The sequence below is a fragment of the Bufo gargarizans genome, chromosome 8 (genome assembly GCF_014858855.1).
Source record: "Bufo gargarizans isolate SCDJY-AF-19 chromosome 8, ASM1485885v1, whole genome shotgun sequence".
In the NCBI taxonomy this organism is placed as follows: domain Eukaryota; kingdom Metazoa; phylum Chordata; class Amphibia; order Anura; family Bufonidae; genus Bufo; species Bufo gargarizans.
In genome coordinates this window covers 128621530-128635846 of record NC_058087.1, presented here as the reverse complement: position 1 = coordinate 128635846, position 14317 = coordinate 128621530, and the positions used below count along the sequence as shown (strand labels likewise).

General features: G+C 44.6%; 1 protein-coding gene across 4 annotated transcripts in view; it reads left to right on the top strand.

Annotated features, from left to right (window-relative positions):
- MYO1B (myosin IB) overlaps window positions 1-14317 on the top strand; it is a 222487-nt gene that overhangs the window by 201258 nt on the left and 6912 nt on the right. For all 4 annotated transcript variants that reach the window (XM_044302812.1, XM_044302811.1, XM_044302809.1 and 1 more), the window contains 3 exons: window positions 7186-7292; window positions 10294-10426; window positions 10896-11048. In XM_044302812.1, the coding sequence (XP_044158747.1) occupies window positions 7186-7292; window positions 10294-10426; window positions 10896-11048 (393 nt within the window). The remainder of the gene's footprint in view (window positions 1-7185; window positions 7293-10293; window positions 10427-10895; window positions 11049-14317) is intronic.

Below are 14317 nucleotides of genomic sequence, written 5' to 3'. Positions count from 1 at the left end.
GATCCTCATAAAAGCTATGGAAACACTGCCACCATCAGCTCCCCGAAGGCGAAGGACTGGCGGAGCCATGGTGTTGGCCCGTGCAATGTGGGCCAGCAGCTTCCCTGCCTGATTGCCTGTCTCGAACGCCTGTTGCTTGAGAAAGAATAGCTTCCTCTTACTCTTCTCTTCCAAATGCAACATATACTGCCTGCCCGCCATCATCCACTCCTCTCTGCGTGCCTCAGTGGGAGAGTCAAGGAATGCCCTTTCTGCCCCTCTACACCTAGCAGACAAGTCCTCCTCTTTGCGCTGAGATTCTTTTTTTACATATTATATAGAGGACTTAATACAGTCCCTGAGATAAGCTTTTAATGTTTCCCATAGTAATAGGGGATCAGTGGAAGCTCCCTGGACCTCAAAGAACATCCTCAGCTGATCAGGGATCCTATCTGTTAAGCCAAATAGGGTAAGCCAGAAGGGATGTATCCGCATTTTACCTCCCGGATTCAGAGAGCCAGACATAGTCAGCTCAGCCATGATCGGCGCGTGATCAGAGGGACCCTGGGATCCATAGCTAATGTTCACCAGGTCAGTGTACACTAAGGGGTTACAGAGCAGATAGTCTATTCTCGATAAAGCACCTCTGGAGGGTGTGAAGCATGAGTACTCCCTGGCATTGGGGTTCCTGGCTCTCCACACATCTATCCATCCCATCTCCCGAGATATTCTAGCAAGGGATGTAGAGTCCCCTCCCATCCCACTTCTATCCGCCCTACCGCTAAACCTATCCGCAGCTTCACTCATCACCTGATTAAAGTCCCCCATGCATAAGAAGCGAGCCGCAGGATATTGAGTCGCAAAGCCCACCACTGCCTGCAACAGGGAGAGAGAAGCAGGGGGTGGGTTATACAGATTGACAATCACATATGGTAGGCAATCAATATGAGCGAAAATAAAAATGTACTGACCCCCCGGATCCACCACCGAGTGTTGAATTTCACACCGGAGGCTCCTATGAAACAGCAGCGCAACACCTCTAGAATGCGAACTGCCGTATGCGCTGAATACATGCTGAGCCCAGGGCTTCTTCAGCCTCTTACCCGTTTCAGGGATGAGGTGGGTCTCCTGAAGTCCCAAGATATGGGGATTAAAGGACCGAATCCCAGAGAACACCGCAATCCTCTTTTTAGGATCACCCAGCCCTCTGATGTTCCAGGACATAATTCTTAAGGGGGCCATAATGACATTCTAAATGAATCCATGACATATACCTTCCCATAACACATATTCACCCCTAAACTAGGCATCTGATCCCTCCAGATCTGCAGTCAGTCTGTAGATAAAATGGTTAGTGATAGCCATACTTGAAACGAGCAAACAGGACTATATAGTAACATAACAAATAACAGTAACATGAACAACCTGAGTGCGTCAGGTGCTAGGCCACACAGGTGACACTCCCACCCCCCATTTAACTAGAGATTGAAAACTGCCAACCAAAGCTCTGAAAAAAGGAAGCTTTAGGAGATAACGTACACAGTGCGTATCGCAAGTGTCCCCTATATCCCAGCAAGCCCTCTCCAGAGTCCAATAAGACTAAGCAGCGATGTCACAGCAGGGCAGCAAGTCGAGAGATATCTGCAGGGCCTACATACCAAGTCCTACACGAAACAGTCATGAGGGGACACATAATACTTGCGGTGCGGACGGCGATCAGATCAACGCGGAGGAAGGTGCACGGCCATTCTCGAGGCCCAGTCCTCAGCCTCCCTGGGGTCGCTGAAGAAGACTGTCTTCTCCCCATCAATCACTCGAAGGCGAGCCGGGTAAGCCATAGAATACTGTAGGTTTAACTCACGGAGACGTCGCTTAACCGCAACAAACGTGGCCCTTTTCTTCTGGAGATCCGCGGAGAAGTCCGGGAAGAAGGAGACTCTTGCGTTGTCATGGCGGATGTCTTGCTTGCTCCTGGCCTGACTGAGGATAAGGTCGCGATACCTCCAGTTTAAAAGGCGCGCCAGAAGTGGTCTAGGGGGAGCCCCAGGCGGCGGATGTCTGGCGGGGACACGATGGGCTCTCTCCACAGCATACGCAGGGGTAAAGGGTGCCTCCGGGAATTGCTCCTTAAACCAGGTCTCCAGAAACGCCGCCGGGTCCCGGCCCTCAGCTTTTTCAGGTAGGCCCAGGATCCGCACATTGTTGCGCCGCGATCTATTTTCCAGGTCATCGCACAGGGGTATGACATGTTGAATTTCAAGTCGAAATTAGTTTTTGTTGGGTGGTCAAAATAGGTAGACCAGGCAAGCACGCAGCCAGCTGCTGTGATGTGTGGTTGGCTTGGCTATCTTGTTCACAGGCAAAAAAAAAGATTTAGTAAAGAACAGGGCAGAGAGGCTTCACCCATGAAGATGGAATGAACTTGGGAATAAAATAAGACTTTAATGCAGTGTGTGAAATCGACTTTATTCTTCTGCTTAGAAATGTAACAATCCGCTGTAACTGTTTTGAATGGGTTTTCTTTGACGTCTTAGGAAGGACTAATCTTCTCAAGATGGCAGAGGATCCCTAATTCTTGTATATTTTTTTTCAGATATTATCACTTTACTTATGGATAAGGGATGAGAGGAGGATTAAAGGGGTTGTCTGGCCTTGAAGCAGACAACCCCTGGGTTCCTAACCTGAGCCTCTTAACATAAAAGAACAGCACTCACCTGTCCCTGGTCCTGCTGCTCCTCCATACCCAGCTGCTGCTGGTCCCTGCAGGCCTAGGAAGTAGCTTGGTCCCTGACTAAAAATTACTGCATGTCCGACTTTTTAGTCCAGCGGCTTTCGCTGCTCATCAAGCAATTTCAATATCTCGTCTGGGCTAGTAAAAAAGTGGACTCTCCTGTTAAACCACTCGCATTTTAGCAGGACACATCATTGAAAATTTTTATCTTGGTGCTGATGAGCCTTTTTTTAACCCCTCGAAACTCTCTCCGCTTCATTTGGGTCTCATGCCGCCGCTGCTGTACAGTAATACACTCGTATGATCTATATGAGTGTATTACTGTACAGCAGCAGCAACGGCATGAAGCGCACAGCGTCATAGCAACCAATGACGCCGTGCGCTCCTGCTCTGAAAAGGAATCCAGCCCGGCATACAGGGTTCCTCATGCACCACAACTTGGTGCAGATTGCGACCCACCTGGGTCGCCAGATCTTCCAGGTAAAACCAGGTGGTGGAGGACTCCATCCCCGAGTTACCGCATTCATCTCACCATGGCTCCTTCAGCTTCCGGCTCAAGCTACGTGATACCGCCAACTGTCGCGAGAGCTCGGGCGAGATTCAGAGCAGTCTGGAGCATAGGTAGCGTCTAGCAACGCCGCAAGGAAAAGCAAGGCAGGTGTTGCGCACTTGCTTCCCCTTCGATGCTGTGGCCGGCCTCTCACTCACACTGTGAGCGCGCACGTCGCCAGCTGCGCATGCGCGGATCCATATTCTTGAGAGCCGCGCATGCTAGGCTCCAACACAGCACAGAAGAATATAGTTCTGCACATGCACGGCCGCCTGACCAGTTCGTGCACTGAAGAGATGAGTCTGGATAGGGTGAGTATTATTTTTTAATGCACCACCAATTCCACCAACGATTGGGGCGGATGGAAGCACTTTGGGGGGCTGATTGATGTAGCAGAGCTGAATATGCTGCTGTTCAGCCATAGTTCTAGTGGGCAAGGGAATAGACAGATGTAGCAGAGCTGTATATGTGGTGGGTCAGCATAAATACTGGTGGATGAGGGAAACAGATGTAGGAGAGCTGAATATGCAGCTGTTCTGACACGGTGCTGGTTGAAGAGATAAACAGATAGATGTAGCAGAGCTGTATATGAAGCTTTTCAGACACAGTGTTAGTGGAGGAGTAGAATAAAGATGTAGCAGGGCTGTATAGGAAGCCATTCACCTAAAGTGGTGGGGGACTGGAGAAGACACATGTAGCTGAGCTGTATATGCATCTATAAAGATGCATAGTGTAAGGTTTATACACAACTAGAGTACAGCTGTAATGAAAACAAATCTGCCTCAGTGCTGGTGGGTGGGGGTTGGTCAAGCTTTTGAGCTAATGTATAATATGGAATTATAGTTTTTGATGCACAGAATGGGTTTGTAAAAGATCAGACTGAGATTTTGTGTGTAAAACTGCAGAACAGCAACGTGTTACTGTACACTGAGCTCACTTCACATGGCTCTCTGATTCCCAAGCAGGGGGAGGGGCCTCACAGACACTGCAGGCTGCCAGACTGATGAGTCATACTCTTCACATGAACTAGCACGCAAGGACTGAGTTCTCAGTGTGATGTCATAAGGAGGTGTGGCCGGCCTTCACTCTAGCTGCCTAAGCCCGCCCAGCTTTAGAAGCAGAAAACCAGGAAGTGAATTCTGCTGTAACTGCAGCTCATGCAGATTTTTTTTCTTCCTGGTTTTCTTTGCAGTCTTAGTCTCGACGGGATAGTGATGCCTGATATGTTAAATCACTGTTCCCGGGTGCAGTCTGGGTCTTCGGTTACCTATGCCATCTTCTTCGGGTTTCATGGTCTTGCCATGACTTGCTGTTATTTCTTCTCTTTAAAGAGGACCTTTCACTGATCCTGACATTGTGAACTAAGTATACAGACACGGAGAGCGGCCCCCGGGATCTCGCTGCACTTGCTATTATCCCTGGGCGCCTCTCCGTTCTCCCGCTATGCCCTCCGGTATCTTTGGTCACTAAGTTATAGTAGGCGGAGATTTCAGTCACTAAGTTATAGTAGGCGGAGTCTGCCCTTGTTCTGGGGTTATTTTCTCCCAGGCTGTGAGCTCTGCGATGCGATTGGCCAGTGCTACAGCAGAACAAGGGCAGGCTCCGCCTACCATAACTCAGTGACCGAAGATGCCGGAGGGCATAGCGGGAGAACGGAGCTGCGCCCAGGGATAATAGTAAGTGCAGTGAGATCCCCGGGCGCCGCTCTCCACGTCTGTATTCTTAGTTCACATTGTCAGGATCAGTAAAAGGTCCTCTTTAAGGCTCATTTTTCTCATTTATTTGCTCCAATTGTGAATCATGGCCCGAGTTCATCGTAGCTTTTGCCTTTTTAGTGACAAATTATGTTATATTGGCTTGTGAGTCGGGGCCCTGGACAAGCAACCTTTCTGTGAGATTGTTTAATTGTTGAAGATCCAAATAAAACCATTTATTTAAAAAATTGTAATATCTGATTACAGTATTATTCTGCATGTAAAATATGCAACAGGAAAATGTGTGTACCCTGTGTAGACCAAGTTTATTTTCATGGCATGTCTTTGTATGAAGTGCTACTGCATTAGTCATGATTCACACACAGCATTTTTCTGTGTTTTACCTGGTGTTTTCATATGTTTTTAATGTTAAATGTTATTTTTAGGGATGAGCAAATTTCATATTTTGAAATTCATTTTCGGTTTGTGTTGTGGTATAATGTGAATTGTGTTACCACGGACTATAATGCAATTCTATGACAGAATGCATAACGTAATGCCTTTAGAGGCATTCCATCATAATAGAAGTGTATGCCCCACATAACTGATCCATCCGGTTTACGTTATGCTGGAGTCCCCTCCTGCATAGTGTAAACCGGACGCATCTGTTATGCTGGCCATAGACTTCTATTATGATGGAATGCCTCTAAAGGCATTCCGTCATGGAATTGCGTTATGGTCCGTGGTAACGGAATCCATAACACAATTCACATTATACCACAACCCAAACCGAAAATGAATTTCAAAATATGAAATTTGCTCATCCCTAGTTATTTTTAAGTGTACAGCAAAATATTAAAAATCTACATACTTCTCAAAAAACTCAGACATGCACTACTTTGATCCGTGATGTGGACCAAGCACGCTCATAGAAGTCTATGGGTCTGTGAAAATCGGACAACACAGATGGCATTAATTTTCACCTGAGCAACGTCCGTGAATTACGGATGCTTTTTCTTTTTCACGGATGTGACACAGACACTGACATGTGAACGATTCCTTGGGCTGTCAGTTATTTTCACTCATCCATTGACTTGAATAGACCAGTCCTTTGTGACAAACGGATGAAGCTAGAATATGTCCGTGAAAAACTATGCTCATATGAATATACCCATTAAAATAAATGGGTCTGGCTACACAAGGGCGGTGTTTCCATTGAACGTGGTCCATTTCTAGGATGGGCAGCCTCTGGACTGAACACTGATGCATTCGTTTCAAGTCAGTTGACGACATCCGCATGTGGTCGATTTCTCGCCAATATTTCATAATTGAAATTGCAGTCAAAACTGATTAACTTGCAAGGAACCATTTCTCACTAAACACACTGGTTGTGTGGCGGACGCCTTAGAAAGCAGTCTGGAGTCCTTATTGCTCGGCTTCAATTTACAATAATTGCTGCTCTGTTTAAATGGGGGATGGTAAGAAATTCTTTTATAGAGGAAATGGCAAAATTCCATTCCTACAGTGATTTATAAACTCGCTTTCTTGGAGTGCAGCTTGCAATAATTAACCAGGCGCTTTCTTTAACCAAAGCTTTAAAATGGTAACTTTTCATAGATTTATCACTGTTTATGCCAACAGCATTACTGCCCATTGTCTATACACATGTCGCGGTTATGCTGCAGTTTTAATCTACTCTTCAATAATAACAGGAATGATGAAATGTGACATCTTCTGGATGTCCTGGAAATGGCTTCTGTGGCAGTCTTGCTTCACATCAGGATGTACATACAGCGGAGTACAGTGGTGAAGCTGTCAGCGATGAAGTGATGAATGTCATGAACCATGAGTCCATCTGATGTGTGCCTATGGCCCTTCTGCTGCCTCACCCGGCCTCATTGTTGGTGCAGCCGGGCTCAAGCAGGCTGATTTATCAACAAATTTGATTTGTACTAATTAATTTGTCTTCCTTAGCTGACAGCTATCTCATGTGTATGGCCAACCTTAGGTGCAATATGAAACTACTGTAATATCATGTACTTGCTTTAGTATAGGAACCGCAACCAGTTGGTCAGCTTGGAGCCGTTATTTTTGTACAAATGTTTATTCATTTTGTGATGATAGGGGTATATACAAGTACCTATTTTCTTCTAAGAAACCGAAATTGGAATTTGTTCTATTTCCTCACAATCACAACATATAAACACCTTTTCTTTTCTTTTTATTCTTAGTGCAAAAAATACAGGGATCAGTTCACAGAACAGAAAAAGTTTATTTATGATGAAAAACTGGAAGCAAGTGAACTCTTCAAGGAGAAGAAGTCTCTGTACCCTGCCAGGTACTTTGTCTTTGTCAAGTATCCTTCTAAAAAGGTTTTAAGTGCTGTGACCTGGGAGAGCGGAACAGAGGGCGTGATGGTTGTGGCTGAGCGTGGGGTTCGTACTCTCGGTTCACAATAGTAATCTCCACCCTGGTGCTTCCTAGGGCATACCCTTTCTTCCCTCGGGCCATACCCTGGTACTGGGGCTCCTGCCTGGTGGTAGTTGGGCTGCCCTATATGGTAGATGGACTAGTTTGGTGCAAGGCAGGATGGCAGAGGCAGAAGGCTGGCTAATGGAGTTAATAACTAGGCTGCAGGTTGTACTAAATAGTCCTTTTTACTAAAAAAAGATAGGAGTAGTTGTACATAAGACAGTAAAATGTACAGTTCCAAAGTACTGTATATCACAGTGTAATCCTTTCCCAATAGCAGTGTATGGACAGCAACACATATTAATGGAAGTACGCCCTCTCTCTTTAAAGACACGTTTTCTGTCTACCAACAGAACCACAGGCATAAATGAGTTTCCTATTTAACCCCTTCTGCAGCTGCCAAATTGAGGAGCGCAGAAAAGAGATACGGCTGGCCAGTCCATCTCAAAGTATGGGGGATTATTTTGAAATATTCCCTTCCACAGCAGCAACGTCTTTCTGCCATAAATGAGCATAACTCCTTGCTGTCTGAATCCAATGCACAGGCTGGATAAGGTTCTGGACCTCCTCTGAGTGGTACTCGAACCAAGGAAGCAACTCTACTACTAAAGTCTCAGAGACAGTGGTTCTCTGAACTTGAACCTAGCTCTCAGGAGCTAGAACATGTAGATCTTGTCTCTTGCTTCGCTAGACTAGAGTCTGTAACCAGGGAACAGGTCCATCACCCTAGTTGCCTAATACAATTTTCCAAGCACTTAACCATTAGGTGCTATTATGTGCCTATACATATTAAATCACAATATTTAACTTGGGCTCCATGCACATGACCATGTCCATATTGCGGTCTGCAAACCAAGGATCCCCAAAATACGGACATCTTCAGTGTGCAATCCGCATTTTTCTCACACTCATTACTAGGAATTACTATTCTTGTCTGCAATGCAGACAAGAATAGGACATTTTCTACAATTTATGGAACGGATGTGAACAGTACACAAATGACATCCATGTTCTGTTTTCAATCCACAAAAAAAGTGCTTTGGACACTTATACAAAATGCGGATATGTGCATGACTCCTTAATAACATTGCATTAACTCCTATAACATTATTACACCTTTGCAATAGTCCCTGGGGTACTGCATTAGTGACTAAGTGAGTAGGACTGGTGCCTTGCAGCACTGGAGTCCCAGGGTCAAATCCGACCAAGGACAACATCTGCATGAAGTTTGTATGTTATTCCCATGATTTCGGGAGTTTCTTTTCAGTATTCCAGTTTCCTCCCACAAACCTAAATACAAACTGATGTGGAATCTAGACTGGGAGCCCGACTGGGGACAGCAAGAAATGATGATGTCTGTGAAGTGCTGTAGAATATCAGCTCTATATAAGAGTAAAATGAATAAAAGATAACTATGAAGAACTTTTATACCAAATCGACCAGGCTCAGTGTGTCCTGCTGTATTCCAATGCATTTTCTTGTAAATTTAAGTTTTTTATTAATTTTTTGAAGAATAAAAGAGAATTTTTTTTACAACATAGTAAATCAGGATAACAAAGGATAAGCAGGTCCACAAGTACATAGAGATATATAAAGTTTCTCGATCTATTAGGCTAATACCCCCAAAAGAGGGAGAATTTTCTATCATCAGCTTTGGCTACTTTCACACCTGCGTTAGGTGCGAATTTGTCTGGTATCTGCACAGACTGATCCGCACCTATAATGCAAACGCTTGTATCCGTTCAGAACGCTTGCATTATTCTGTAAAAAAAAAAAAAGTCTAAGTCAAAACGGATCCGTCCTGACTTACGTTGAAAGTCAATGGGTGATGGATCCATTTTAAATTTCACCATATTGTGTCAGTGAAAACGGATCCGTCCCTATTGACTTACATTGTAAGTCAGGACGGATCCGTTTGGCTCTGCATTGCCAGGCGGATACCAAAACACTGCAAGCAGCATTTTGGTGTCCGCGTCCGGAGCGGAATGGAGGCTGAACGGAGCCAAACTGGTGCATTCTGAACGCACCCTTATCCATTCAGAATGCATTGGGGCTGAACTGATCCGTTTTGAACCGTTTGTGAGATCCCTGAAACGGATTTCCTAAACTGAAATTAAAACGCCAGTGTAAACTAGCCTTTCCTGTGCGCAGTGGTATTTGTCCAGCTGATTGTCGCCATAGTTGCCGGGTTGTGGACAGATCTCTGCCGGTCCCCATTATAGTTAATAGCGCTGGACGGTATTCATGTTGCTTCCAGCAATGCTGGATCCAGAGAGACTCGGCAAGCTGTTCCCTGCTGGATCTAACTGAATGCTAGTGTGAAACTAGCCTTAAAGTAAGCCAACCAATAGGTGGTGCAGAGTCAGAAAAAAGTGTCCTGCACCAGATTTATCTAACCAAAGCCATTGTAATAAATCTGGTTCAGGTCTAGACAGCCTGTCTAAAAGCTTAGACTGTCTACAGGATTAGTTAATCTGGGCCGTTGTTGCTAAATCTGCCCGAAAAATTCTCAAATTTAGGTTTTCATGTAGTTGCATACAGTGACTGTATGAATTTAGTTGTACATGATCATGAGTTTTCTAGAAACTGATTTAAAAATGTGCTAATTGTACCCCATATGAAATATACAGATACTCACTAAAATCAATTGTAACTGCTTTTACAGTAGGCACTCTGGGGCCAGTGGGATACCCATTATCCCTTCACCCTTGCCTGAGTTTTCCTTGTGTGGTAACCTTTGCTGCAGTCCCATGGGGAAAAAATTACACATTAACACTATGAATTAAAATTAATTGGAAACCCTTGAACTCTGCTGCATAAGATTTGGGCCAGTGAATGTTCAACTAATCTGTACAATCCTATTTCAGTGTCGGACAGCCATTCCAAGGCGATTACTTGGAAATCACCAAAAATCCCAAATATAAAAAGCTAAGTGATGCCATTGAAGATAAAATAATAATTGCAGACACTGTGAGTAAAATCAACCGAGCCAATGGAAAGGTAAGTTATTTTGAATTAGATGTTGCCTCCTTCAGATGCTTGATGATGATAACAATGGCAGTTCTGGATTGTCACATGACTGATAGCAGCACCGCCCGGCAGACCCTACTGGCCATAGTTTGCCGGGTTTCAGTCATGGTGTTGTTGAGAGTAGTAATTTGCTGACAGCCAGCGACCCACAGGTTGATGACCACTGCCTTAAGGTTAAGCCGGCAATAACAGTTTATATCACTAATAAGATGATGAAATGTCCACATTAGATCACCACTATGTGGTAAGATGAAGATATGCCCTTATTTCATAAAGCAAGTTTGATAGAAATGACCCGTCTTTGAGAAGAACTGAAGATGTTTTTATTTTTACTAAAACATAAAGTAAAACCTGTTACTTCTCAATGTTAGTCAAAATGCATTTCACTGGGATAGGGGGTTTGCTTCAATGTCATTTAAACATTCCTTCAATTCCTCAGGGATCAACAAGGATTTTCTTATTGACAAAGAGCAATGTCATTATTGCTGACCACAAGTCAGGTCAGATCAAGCTGGAAGTTCCTCTAGGCGATGTCACCAAAGTCAGCATGAGTTCCCAAAGTGATGGCTTCTTTGCACTCCATCTCAAAGAGGTAGGTCTGTCCTGCATTGTACAGTCCATTTGGCCCAGTCCAGGAGATTACACTTAAAACTAGCTGGGCGGGGACTGTAAACGGCTCACTAGTAGTAACTTTATATCCGCTACCAGGGGCATGTGATCTTTATAGCCTGTTCGAAATGTAGTTCAGCTTCATGGTCTAGTATGATCAGTTTATGCACTAGGACTTATAGGAGGCTGTAACTAAGAAGTGATGGGAGAGGCTGAGCTTTGAGGGAGCACAAAATGAAATGGGCAGGAGGTTGAAAGCCTGCCTTTCACATACCTCACAACTTTAGAAAACGAGAAAGAGGCGCAATAGCAGATTTTAGAATTTATAGAAAATGTTATAATACTTGGCCACACGTCTAACTCTACCCTATGCATATGTATACACGCCTAATCCCGCCCAGTCTCCTTAGTGCACCCACACAGAAGTTATATCTACATTGTGCCCCATCACAGTAGTTATGCCCACATTGTGTCCCGGTTTTTGTAGTGCCACCATTGTTGAAGTAAAAAACGAAATACTCACCTAGGTGTTCCCCCCCGATGATCGTATAACCTCTTGCACTCCCAGCAGGCACAACACGGTCAAACACACAACATACTTACTGGGCTGTGTAGAAAGAGCATATAGGCTGCTTCCTGGGCCTACACACTTCTCCTACACAGCCTAGCAGCGAGATGTGTGACTGCATGGTGCCTTCTGGAGAGCAGCGGCAGTTGAGTTGCATGGTGAAGCAGGGAGCAGACAGCCTTGGTGACAGCCACCAGATCCAGGATGGATGGGAGGTATGCCTTCAGCAGTCAGGAGCATACAGAAAGTAATAGAAAACCCTGGAATAGATGTCAGCAATGCATGATGGGAACTGTATTCATATGGCTACCCACATGGACGGCTTCTGAAGTCAAGCCCTCTCTTACTGTTCCAAGGAGGAGCACAATGTGATAAAAAGAAAAAACTGTGTTATAGGATACAGTATTAGTGTTTTACTGCTGCTCTGTACCTTTCTGTCAGTCTTCTAATCCAAACTCCTGAATACCCCTTTAACTGCAAAGTTTGGAGAAGGAGCAATGGCTAGATGTTTCACATGCTTTGGGATGGGCATTTTGCTTCATTGATCAGACATATTGGTAGAGAATTATTTGCCTAGAACTTGTTGCCAACAGTTTCTGAAAATGCCACTGTGTGCAAAATGGTTGGACTTTTGTGAAAGACTTTGACTGGTATCTGAGCCTAATGCTGCTTTCACACAGTCGGTGTTTGGTCAGTGATTTCCATCAGGGATTGTGAGCCAAAACCAGGTGTGGGTTAACACAGAACAGGTGCAGATCTTACCATTTTACCTTATGTTCCTGTAGTCTTCACTCCTGGTTTTGGCTCACAATCACTGATGGAAATCATTGATCAAATACTAGCCAAACACTGGTTGTGTGAAAGCGGACATACACTAAAACAAATTTTTGGATTAACTGAAACTAAAGACTATTAAACAACCCGATTCGGCCGGCAATCCTGCCAATCGCCTGCTTGCTAGCAGAGAAGGCCGCTGTTATTAGAGGCAGCAATCTCCTCCTCAGTATAGGGAGGGGCAATCGTTATGATGTTGCTCGTCCCGATACTGTATCATTGTTTGCTGGAAGTAGATTGTGATTACATACCGCGATCTGCCTCCTCTGCAAACGATAATTTTTAAACATGTCAAAAGATTTGGATTACCTGATGAACGAGCGTTTGCTCATTCATCAGGTAATGGGAGTGGCAGTATTACACTGCCAGATAATCGCCAGCGAGCGTTACTACGGACGCTAGAAAATCTGTCGGTATAATACATGCTTTACACTGTGAGCCTGATTTTATTACCCACCATCAGTGCCAAGGATTTGGTCTGAGATATTTAGTAAGCACGTATGAATGTGTGCAGATATGAAACCTCTTTTCCATCATGCTTGTGGCTTTTTTTTTTTTTTTTTTTTTGTCTGGTAGTGGAATATAGAGCAACCTTTCCCTGGACCCTATAGTAGTTTATCGAAGAGTGCACTTAAAAATTCAGTCTTAAAAATTGATCTTTGGGACTGGTAGGAGCCCAAGACCGCCCCTTCGCTTGTTCCCAGAGTGAGCCTAAGACCAGAAATTTACTCTGCCACGTAACATTCTTCTTTTGAACTCTTCCTGCATTGTTAGTCCTTGCCTCAACAAATTCTTGTGCAAGCGCAAAGACTTCCCTGCTGTGGGCGTCGGACTTGTATTGTTACGATTCGGTGTGGGAGGAAAACGCCACACAGAGCATAGGAGGGAAGAGGTGAACAGGGAATCAGGCCTGAGAACTAGGGAAGGAAAATGGACGACACCTAGTGAAAACACTAACCAAAATCCTGACTGACTACCAGTATAAACGGACCCCAAAGGTAGGGGAGTTCATACGCAGGAATACCTAGAGTCCTATCAAGACCTATAGGACCCTGGTACTAATGGCAGGGACGAGACTACCTGTTTCTCCAAAAGGAAGGACACACAGGAGTCTCCTTCAGGCGTTATACAAACAATAGGAAAATTCAACACACATAGAACCCAAGCAAAATACAAAAGGGAAAGGAAAGACTTAACTTCAAAGTGGCCATGGAAGCACCAGGAACTCAGCCGAGAGCCAACTGCAATCTATCCAAAGGCCCAAACAGAAGCTATAAACTGCACAGCATTGTGGGAGAAGCAACTATAAATGGAGAAGGTTAAATGACCCTAATAGCCACACCTGAGGAAAGAAGTTGTGGCAAGCATCAGAAACATCAATATCATTTGATCCAAACTGAAAACATGTCAGATCAAACCACGTGTTGCCAGTCTCACGGATCTCCTGCCACCTGTTGCGGGAACGTCCGTGACACATATTGCATGCACACTTATATTATTGTGAGATCGGAAGGGGAAAAAATAGACTTAACACAACTTAGGAGCATAAAGTTTACTAAACTATGATAAGATACATATACAAAGACGAGATTTAAAAAAGTAACTCGCCTAGAGTTGTCAACAAATGGGTGGACTCCATTGACCAGTGCCCAACCTGTCACTCTGCCGACACCCATATGATACAGAGAGGTGATGGTAGCAATGCATCTTAAGCCTCATGTACACGTCCGTTGAACACGGACCGTGAGATACCGGACTGGTATCCTGCTTAGTGCAGGAGCGCACCGAGTCATTGGTTGCTATGACGCCGTGCGCTTCCTGCTGCAGGCGCAGTAAAGTAATACACTCGT